Source organism: Myiozetetes cayanensis, unplaced genomic scaffold (assembly GCF_022539395.1).
Source record: "Myiozetetes cayanensis isolate MyiCay16 unplaced genomic scaffold, myiCay2020 scf5-8, whole genome shotgun sequence".
NCBI classification, from domain to species: Eukaryota; Metazoa; Chordata; class Aves; order Passeriformes; family Tyrannidae; genus Myiozetetes; species Myiozetetes cayanensis.
Genome location: NW_026087742.1, coordinates 3,781,075 through 3,791,235, shown reverse-complemented (window position 1 = coordinate 3,791,235; position 10,161 = coordinate 3,781,075). Strand labels below are relative to the sequence as shown.

The following is a 10,161-nucleotide window of genomic DNA, read 5'->3' as shown; positions in this document are numbered from 1 at the left end:
GATCAAAATCTCAAATCCAGGTCTGCACATGTAGCTTAAGCATTCTGTTGTTCACCACTTTCTGAAAAAAACCCCAAAACATCTGGTTGGGGTCCTTTCAAATTTCAAATGTAAGAGATTTGGATGATCTAAAATTGTTCCAATAAAATGCAGTAGTATAACAAAACTCGTTTGTTACTCAAAAAAGCCCTTCTACTCACAATCAGAAAATACTTGTGAATTGGTACTGGTGAGATGTGGGGGAGCCCAGCTGGTTCTGGGCTCTCTGTAAACTGAGATACCGAAGACAGAACTTCTTACACCTGGCAGAGGGTGTAAGGACAGTAGGACTGTGACACAGAGTGGGTTTCCTGTTAGGAATGTTAACCTATTGCGTTAAGACATGTGGCTGTGTGTCCAATCATGAGTTGTTATGAAATGGTAAACCAATGCTGTGCGTACATGTGTCACCCCAGAACTGTATAAAGGTAGCTGCACTGTTGCAATAAAGCAAGCTGGTATGCTGAAACTGTGTCGCCTCCCGCCTCGACCGCGACAGTGAGACAAGACAATCAGAAACAGAGAAGCCTTATGGAAGTGATACTTTTGAAGGTGATGTACTGGTTTTGGTTGGAATGGAGGGGTTTGGGGTTTTTTTCAAAGCAGCGTGTTTGAGGCTATGTTTTGAATTTGTACTTTAAACAGCCCTGATAACACACCAGTTTGTTCTTATTTAGGTCCTGCCCTTCCAGTGAGGAGTCTGGGGATGCAGGAACAGCTGACCCCAAGTGACCAGAGGAACACCCCAGGCCACAGGATGTCATGCCCAGCAATAAGAGCTGCTGGAGGAAGAAGGAAGCGGGAATATTCAGAATTATGGCATTTGTCTTTCTATTCATTGTTAAGGTGTAATGAAGCCCTGCTTTCCTGGGGCTGGCTGGAAACGTGCCTGCTAATGACACAGATTTCATGTCAAAATGCAGAAGCTCTGACTGAAAAGGATAATCAAATGAGGCTTCCTTGTATTCACCTTCACAAACTCCACTGTTATTATGTTCCATTTCACAGTATTAGATGCAGGAAAGAAAGTGAAACACAAAGATGCTTATTTCATCCATGGAGGGGAAAGCCAGGTGTAAATAGGGATGTTTCCCCCTTTATCCTTGCAAGAATGAAAGACTCCAGGGCAACAATAAAACACTAACATTGAAGAGAGAGTGTCTGTGTGAAAGAGAGCAGGAGGAGAGAGAGAAGAATTCTCAAACGTGCAATAAATAACACTTGACACCACTTGTCAAAAATATTTTAATTTTAACAAAAGCTCAGCATCATCAGTCTCACACATGAGAAGTTACAGGGTGACATGTAATGCATTCAGGTGTCCTCACAGTAAAGATTAAGTCCATGACAAAGATTCATATGAGTTTCTACAATTGCCATGCCTTATATAAAAATACTTTTCAATTTCATATTAAATATCGATGTTACCTGTTCAGCATAAATTGTTTCCATATTGTAACTTTTTTTGATCTTAAATTAGTTTTAAAATAGAAGAACAGTAAAAATTTCCTTCCTTCCCCTTCTGGAGAAGGAAAACTTAGTAAGTTACATAACAAATATTTTCACAAATCATTCCAGTAGTGATATAACAACAACATTAAGATGTAGGGATTTTATATAAGAAATCCCACTCTTCTATATAAGAATCTGCCTCTAAGGAGTCTAAATTCTCAGATTCTAGGTTAACTAGGTAATATTTGCTCATTGTAAAACCAACTTAATTGTTCATAAACGCTTTTTAGTGTTTGTGAACTTTGCACACAGCAGACGAGAGAGGATGTAAAAAGGTGTTAATTTGGGGGCGTTTTGTGGTTGTGTGCAACTTATTATAACACAGAATTAACTATGTACACTTTTCACTAATTTTCATGCTCTATAAATCATGAATCATGTGTGTCATACTGTATTGCTCCTTTTTCACTTCTGGGTTACTAACCAGAAGGGGGTTACTGGGTTACTAACCCAGAAGTGAAAAAGGAGCAATACAGTATGACACACATGATTCATGACTTATAGAGCATGGGTTACTAACCCAGAAGTGACATGTAAGGCTTCCAAACCCTAAAATCTGTTCAGTTCTACTGCTGAGGGAAATAAAAGCTGATACAGCCAAAGCTGAAGATTTCAGAATCCTAATCAGATACCACCCAGTTTCTTTTAAAGGGTCAGGGCATGTAACCACTGAAGAGGTATCAAGAACTTATCCTGAGGTACATGTACAGTTTGCATAAATACAACTGTATCCTACAGCACATTCAATATAGGCAGCAAAATTAAAAAAATGGCTCAAACAAGGGAGTGTATCAGAGTGCAAAGGAAATTTTTACCAGGATTTGGGAACTCAGCACATCATTTACCATTGTAACACAAGCAGTGCTTTCCATTCCACTGATCCGAGTCATCTGAGCCATCCTGTAGTATTTTGCCATAAAATTCTAAACTAAAGTGGTATTAAAAATAAAATAGAATTGGAGAGTGCTCACAAACAGATATTATTTAGCTAACACACTGAAAACTTTAGAACTGGACTAATCCTTTAGATTCTAGTAAAAAAAACACTTCTGAATGCAGACTGTCAGCCACCTTTCCAAAATCACATCCAATTAATAAAATTTAGTTAAGGATTATGCACAAAGGTTTTTGAGCACACTATGATTCAAGTTAGTGAGAAGTTAAATCTGCTTTATAAGGGTAATACATGCTCATTAACAATATGAGGTGTTTGATTTACTGTGTTATTAATTCAGCTCTACAATACATAGAAAAAATAAATCTTTCATGAAACAGCCAAAGTAATTCATTTCCATATCAGCATCACACGGATCTTCTTCCATCTACAAGGAGTAAGAAAAAGAGTGAAATTATTGCATAATTTCTGACTGAGCTAAAATACGTTTGTATGTTATCAAGACTAACTTTTATGTAGATAAAAGAACACAATTTCTCTTTAGTTTAATATTTATATATTAAACTATATAAATATAGTTTAATAAATGTATAGCAATTTTGTTCTGAAAATATTAGCAATATTGCTGTGATCCCATTAATACAGCTTCATAAATGCTGAACAGTCTCACTGCTTTTAATTATTAGACCAAAACATCATCTCTCTTGCAATTAATTCTGAGGACAGGGACTGTGCCCACTCTACAGGAGTCCCAAGAAACTACTTAAGCTGAGGTGCAGTTAATCATGTACAGTTCTACAGATACTATATTTGATGCTTTTACACAGTTGGATCCCCTATTCAAACATACCTCATGACTTCAGACACTGCATCCAGTAGATCACTTAGAGAAAAGACATAAATGCATATAAAAACCAGAGACAGGTAATATACAGTACATACTGTTAACAATCAGGAGACATTTTACAGGTTTCAAACACAACGAGAGTTAGGCATTAAAAACTCCAGTACTTACTAAGGTTTGACACTATAATATTCTTCTGGTGTCACAATTTTCAATCCACCAAAGTAGTCGAGGACCCAGATATTGGTGATGTTGAATTTGGCAAAGAACCAATTATGATCCTTAGGCCAACTTTCCATTTCAGGGTGGCGACTGAATAATGCTTTTTTGGCCAAGACTGCTTCTGAATCATTCACCTAAACAAAAAAATAGCAAAGTATTACAGTAAGATAGTCATATAAAGACAGATTTTAGTTAAAAAAAAACCACTGCTGACTGCAGTGTGCTCTTTCCAGTTCTGCCATGCCTTGTCCCAGGGGACTCATTACTGTGGCAGAGTCCACTCATCTTCAATGTGGTGTATGTGAGACAGGCAAAAATTCCAAGGCAGCTGATTTTAACATTAAATCAAAAGGGTGCTTTTAAAGTTAGCGTGAGCAAGAAAGTACTTCATCAACATAAGAATAAGTCTTTCAACAAAACACAAAACAGAAGAGTATGGAATCTTGCTGAATTATTACAAAGTGATGTCTTAGGTGTAATTTTACCTCCTCTGCACCTGCTGATTCAAACTGACACAAACAGATCTGAACTGTGTTCAGACCTTGGCAAACACACACACAAATAGGATGGTATAGCAGAACTACAGAGAAACTCATTGAAAAGTGTGACGGCACTTAAAATACAGTGTTTAAAGAGTTAAATTAACAAGTTAGAGTATGGTATTTGAAGAACTAATTGAAAAAACCTGACTCCATTATCAATGAGAAACTCAGGAAAGCAATAAAACATTGCTGAGTGCAATGTACAAACATCAGAGGTGTGAAAACACCAAAATTTAAACTACCATCTAAGAGAGAGTAATCCTCAATCATCATCTTCAATGATGGGATTAAGATCTTCAATCAATAACACATGCAGTTCTAAATTCCTTCCATGAGACACCAAAGAAAGACACGAAAGAATGCTGTCCTGGCAGCAATGACACTAGATATATATAATGCACTTTTTTTTGCCTCTAATACTGTAATTTTATTTTTGTAACTTTATTGTTCTAATCCTGTAACTTTAATATGGTAACTTTGTTGAAGTAAATATTGGCCTGAGCAATAAAGATTCAGAAGCACGTTTGTCACAATGCATGGACCAAAGAATTTAGCTGAGCAGGAGAGATGTGAATGAAGTATGAAGGCTTTTCCAAGTGAGTTGTCGTAGACTTCTTAGTTTCAGAACACAACTAGGGGAAGGAGGGAGACTTCTAATGTTACAGTGCTGTCCCCTCAAATTCCTTGTTAAAGACATACCAACAGAGCTCCTGCAAATATCAAGGGGTAACCTCATTTTCCTCAAACTACGAACCAGTCTTGGGGTATCACAGCACATAACATCTCTTCACATGCTTTTGCACAGAATTTCTAACTTTTCTCTTCTCCTCCCACTAAACAACACTACTTGATGCACACAACCTTGCCCAGTGTTCAGCTTTCAGCTGCTTACCTTCACAATGCTCCCAGCGAAGATTATGTGGGCACAGAGGGGATTCTGGGGATCATATCTGTGCCTCCTGCAGTAAGGAGTCTGTGCCAAAGACACAGTTAAGGAGGCATTTGAATTGACCTGAAATGCAAGAAATAAGATAAGAGGTTTACATACTTTTGCAAGAAAAATGCCATCCCTGCCACATTTTCAGCTGTTAGTACTTTATTCAGCTCTTGGTACTTTATTCAGCTCAGTATTACTGCTAAAAAGACTAAAGCTGTCATCACCTTTTCCTGACTGTAGCTGAAAGCCTACTTAGATGAGCTCTGAATCTGAAAGAATGCCCGGTTTTGAAGTGTGCTGAAGCTTTTTAGCATAAAATGCAAATGTCAAAAAACAGCACTCCTCAAAACTCTGAATTCAATATAATAATGGCCAGTCTTTGCGAGTGAAGATCCAGGGAAGGTCTTTACACCTTCCAGCCTGCGCATTGGATTTTTTAGGTGAGACACAGTGTGCGCGGAACTGAGCCCACCCTTTAATCCTAAGGTTCATCTGCCGGGGCCAAGCGAGCTTGGACGGTGGCAGCGAGGCCCTTAGGACGTAGATGGGTTGCCTTTAAGGGCTAACGAGCCCCACCTGCCCGGGAGTGGCCCTGACCGGGAATCGAACCCAGGCCTCAGCGGTGACAGCGCCGCGCCCTTACCACTAGACCACCAGGGGCTCCTGAATTCAATATACAGTCTAGCTATTTCACCTTCAAATTATGACATATTCCAACTACATACAGCACAGAAAAAAAGGACATACATACAGTGAACTTTATTAATTCTGGTGGAAGGACAAAGAGTAACTGAGAAGGTAACTAACTGAGTTTCACAGCTGCTAATAATATTAGTTAAACCTAAACCAAACAACTCCTCCCTTCAAAACAAGCCTCCTGGCTGCCCTAAACCAGTCAGTTCTTTTGAAATTTAAAGTGAATTTTAGACATACTCTTAAAACCTAAGAGAAACACCTAACTTGAAAAGTTAAAGAATCTGTACCTGATTGTTTTTCTAAAACTAATTTGGTGACCATGGCTTGAAAAATATTGGTGCAAAACAGCGCTCCCTACTGCAGAGTGTCACATACATACATAACACACGTACATTATGTTCATTATCTCCCAGCAAAGAAAGTTCACCTGCTTTGAGAAATTTCACTAGAAGAGGCATGTCAAAAAGAACCTCCCAAAAGTCACTCAAACACTACAAAGAGTGCCCGTGAACTCATGAAACAGGAGGCACCACCTGACAGAGAGGAAGTTGCGTAACTACAGAAAAAGCTGACTCATGATTGTTCAGCACCTTCTCCCTAGCACGTGACTATCACATGTCAAATGTTTCTGCCCTGTAAAAGCAAAATAAGGATCTGTTGAGGAGCTTTCTGAAGGAAAACGTCCAATAGCCATTCACACCATAGTTTTTATATTATTCTGAAAACAAAAGGCTGTAGCTGGGGTGGACGGGGAGATACTATACAAGATAAATTTCTACAGCACTTAGATACATAATTAAGGCATTTTAATGTAACAAAGTAAAACACAGCAGGGAACAAACAAAAAGGGGTTATGATAAAGTCAATAGATATTTTCTATTATTTTGCGTTTTGTGGGTTTTTTTTACTAACACTGCAACAGCTACTGGAACAAAAAAAGTTTTCCTGTAAAGGAGGCACACGACTGCTATATCTCTAAGTTTTTAGCTACCTCCCTTGGCACAGGCAGGCAAAAGATCTGGGACAAGGCAAATTACACACTCTCAGAGCCACAACATGCCAATGCTGCCTTTGCTTGTGTGCTTCCCTTTACGGTAAGCTCCAGAGATTTAATTACTATTCCTTCAGCAGCCTGTGTAGGAGCCCTCTTTGTTTAAAGTCCCACACTGCCAATTTCCAGTCCTTTGGATTTTTTTTTTTTTTGGTGACATTCTGTGGCGCCTCATTTCTCTGCTTGGTGGTTCTGGAAGTTCCAGCCACTTCCTCTGTTTGGTGCTGCTTCTGCCATTTCTCAAGGCCATGACGAGCAGGAACTTTTCAGGAGGCCCTTTGAGTGTCAACATGGACAGCATTGCTCATGCTCAGCTGTTCAAGAGATAGTAATTGCTCAAGGGATAACAACAAATGAGGTGTCCATGGAACAGCCACAAACTAAACCACAAGGGGTTTCACCTGAACACAACTTTACGTTGAGGGTGTTAGAGCACTAGAACAGCTGCCCAGGAAGTCTCCCTTTCTGGAGACATTCCAAACCAGCCTAGATGCTTTCCTGTGTCACCTGCTCCAGGTGACCCTGCCCCGGCATCAGGATGATCTCCAGAGGTCCCCTCCAACCCTAAGGATTCTGGGATTCTGTGAACTCAGTGCTGTCGCGCTGCCTTCGCAGGGCTGGTGTGAACTTAAAAAGCAAAAGCAACTCCAACCACCGCTTGCCAGTGAGATGAAAAAGTGCAGGCAACCAAGCAAAACCCCACGCTGCCTCGGTACCCTGGGCACTCCTCTGGGCGTCCCGTGGGGGGGTCACTGCTCACGCTGTTCACACCCCTTGCCCCGCTCACCTCCAGGTCCTGCACGGAGATCTCCATGTCCGTCAGGTACAGGTAGGGGACGCCGCTGCCGCCGAAGGGCCCCGGGGGCCCGTCGCTGAGCGAGAAGATGTTGGCGAAGGGGCGGCCGCGCAGCCCCTCCTGCGCCGACAGCGTGGCCAGAGCGCCCCAGTCGCAGCTGTGCAGGACGAAGCGCGCCATGCGCGCCGCGTCCTCGGGCGGCGGGATGGCCCCCGCGGCCGCTAGCAGCAGCGCTGAGGCCATGCAGAGCAGCAGCCCCGCCATCCTCCCCCTCACAGCCGTGCACTCAAATACCACTCCCCGCCACCGAGCGACGGGCCGAGCCGCCCGCGTCCCGCACAGCCCCGGCCGCGCGCCAGGGGGCGGAGCCTGCCCACCCTTCGCCAATGGGAATGGAGCTGCCCGCCCGCCCCCACCAATGAGGAGCAATCTTGGGAGTGAGGGATTGGCCCGCCCGCCATCAGCCAATGGACTAGCGATGCCCGCCCTCTTCGGCCAATGAGAAGCGCAGGGCGCGGGCCCACGAGTGCAGATGTTGTAAACAGCCCTGGGGGCGCTGACCGCCGTCCGGTGTCCGTCCGTCCGCCCGTCGGGAGGGAGGGAGGGAGGCGGGGCAGAGTCAGCAGCAGTCCGGCAATCAGCGAGAGGCTGTTCAGAATCTCAGGGGCACAGGATGAATTAGGTAGGAAAAGACCTCTGAGATCACGGAGTACGACCTATGACCGAACACCACCGTGTCAGCCAGACCATAGTACTGAGTGCCACGGCCAGGTCCTGTCGTAAACACCTCGAGGGAGCGTGACTCCACCACCTCTCGGGCAGCCCCTTCCAATGTCTGATCATCCCTTCCATGAGGAAATTCCTCCTAATGTCCAACCTGAACCGCTCTGGTACAGCTTAAGGCTGTGTCCTGTCATTCTATTGCTGGGATAAGAGCCCGACCCCCACCTGGCTACAACCTCCTTTCAGGAAGTTGGAGAGAGTGATACGGTGATCCCTGAGCCTCTTTTTCTTCAGGCTGAGCCTCCCCAGCTCCCTCAGCTACTTTTTGTAGGACTTGTGCTCCAGACCCTACCCCAGCTCCGTTGCCCTTCTCTGGACGCATTCCAGCACTGTAATGTCTTTCCTGGAGTGAGGGTCCAAAACTGGACACAGCACTCGAGGTGCGGCATCACCAGTGCCGAGTACAGGCGGAGCTGATCCAGCTGGTCAGACTGTTCCTGATCCAGGCCAGGATGCCATTGGTCTTCTTGGCTGCCTGGGCACATCGTGGCTCATGTCCAGCAGCTGTGGACCAGCACCCCCAGGTCTATTCCACCGGGCCGCTTTCCAGGCGCTCCGTCCCCAGCCTGCAGCGCTCCATGGGGTTGTTGTGACCAACGCGTTGTTCCTGTCGAGCCTCGCATCGCGGGCCTCGGCCCGCAGAATTCCCTGGCAATCACGTGTCGATGGGGCGGCAGGGATCCCGTCGGGCTGCGGGGGGCGCTGGCGGGAGCAGCTCCGGCGGCTTCCGGGAGCGGTTCCCGGCCTTTCCCGGCGGTTCCCGGCGGCTGTACCAGAGCCAGCCCCGCACACGGGGCTGCCCGCTCACCCTCCAGCACCCACCGGCCCGGGGCCGGTCCGTCCGGCGGGTCCCAGGTGCCCCGGGATAGCCCGGCAGAAGCCGTCCCCTGGCATCGCCCCTGCCTCATGGAAGTCCGTCGGATCCTGAAAAGCGTTCCAAAAACCCCGCGTGGATACGGTACTTTAGGACGTGGTTTAACGGTGCATGCGACAGTGCTGGGTTAGTGGTTGGGCTTGATCTTAAAGGTCTTTTCCAACCTGAACAATTCTGTGGTCAAAGGGTGGTTTGTGGCACTATCAGCCCCGCTGTCCCTGCCCGCTGCCAAATCGGACTCAAGGGCTGGTTCTGTGTCAGCACAGGTGTTTGTGGCTCAGCTTTCCCTGAGGGGAACTTTGTCATTTAATTACAGCAAGCAGGGACTATCTTGAACTGATTTAGACAGCAAAGACTATAGGATGATTTGCTATTAGGAAGTGCTCAGGCTTTATCTCTTGCACACTGCAGGCCCTGTATGGCAGAGCCCTCTCTTCTGCAAGACTTGGTTTTCCTAGTTGAACACCATTCCACCGAAGGCCTTGCAGGGTAAGAATTGCATTACTTACCCAAATAAACGCTGAGCTGTACTTTATTGTAACCACCACTTTGTGCTCAGTATCCTTACAAAGATTTGTATAAATAGATGTTTTTAACTGGGATAATACTGAGACTTGATTCAACTTCTCCTGAAAGACAGTGAATTTTCATTTTTCCACGCACTGAGAAACCCAAATTAACTTACTGTGAGACTACTACAGTCTGCCCTTACAGCACCCACAGCTTGTAGAAGGCCAGATGGATCATTCTGTTGGGCTGAATTCAGGAAGGAAAAAACACCACACATCCCTGTCCTACCATTTATCTGCTATCCTAAACAGGCAGAACAAAATAATTTTTCCTCCAGTATTCCCCCTTGCCTGCAGAGCACAGACAGAGATTCCTGCCTCTCCTCTGCGTCCTGGACACACAGAGCCTTCTGCTGCTGCCTTCTCCTGAAAACAAACAAAAAAAAAAGGTACTCTGAACT

The 10,161-nt window shown here is 44.7% G+C and overlaps 1 protein-coding gene across 1 annotated transcript; it reads right to left on the bottom strand.

Moving 5' to 3' along the window:
* Positions 1-1,270: 1,270 nt before the first annotated feature.
* Positions 1,271-8,802, bottom strand: CREG1 (cellular repressor of E1A stimulated genes 1). Its single transcript, XM_050334154.1, has 6 exons — positions 8,610-8,802; positions 7,526-8,193; positions 4,947-5,066; positions 3,462-3,646; positions 3,297-3,329; positions 1,271-2,873 (listed from the first exon to the last, which is right to left on the bottom strand). Exons 1-6 carry the CDS (start codon positions 8,800-8,802, stop codon positions 2,837-2,839), a joined length of 1,236 nt encoding a protein of 411 aa, XP_050190111.1. The 3' UTR covers positions 1,271-2,836.
* Positions 8,803-10,161: the final 1,359 nt, after the last annotated feature.

Coding starts and splice junctions, on each gene's coding strand:
- CREG1 (XM_050334154.1), bottom strand. CDS start 8,802: ATGTGCCCAGGCAGCCAAGAAGACCAATGGCATCCTGGCCTGGATCAG. Junction 5,067..7,525: donor TCTCCGTGCAGGACCTGGAG/GTGAGCGGGGCA, acceptor CTTGCATTTCAG/GTCAATTCAAATGCCTCCTT. Junction 3,647..4,946: donor TCGCTGGGAGCATTGTGAAG/GTAAGCAGCTGA, acceptor TTTTTTGTTTAG/GTGAATGATTCAGAAGCAGT.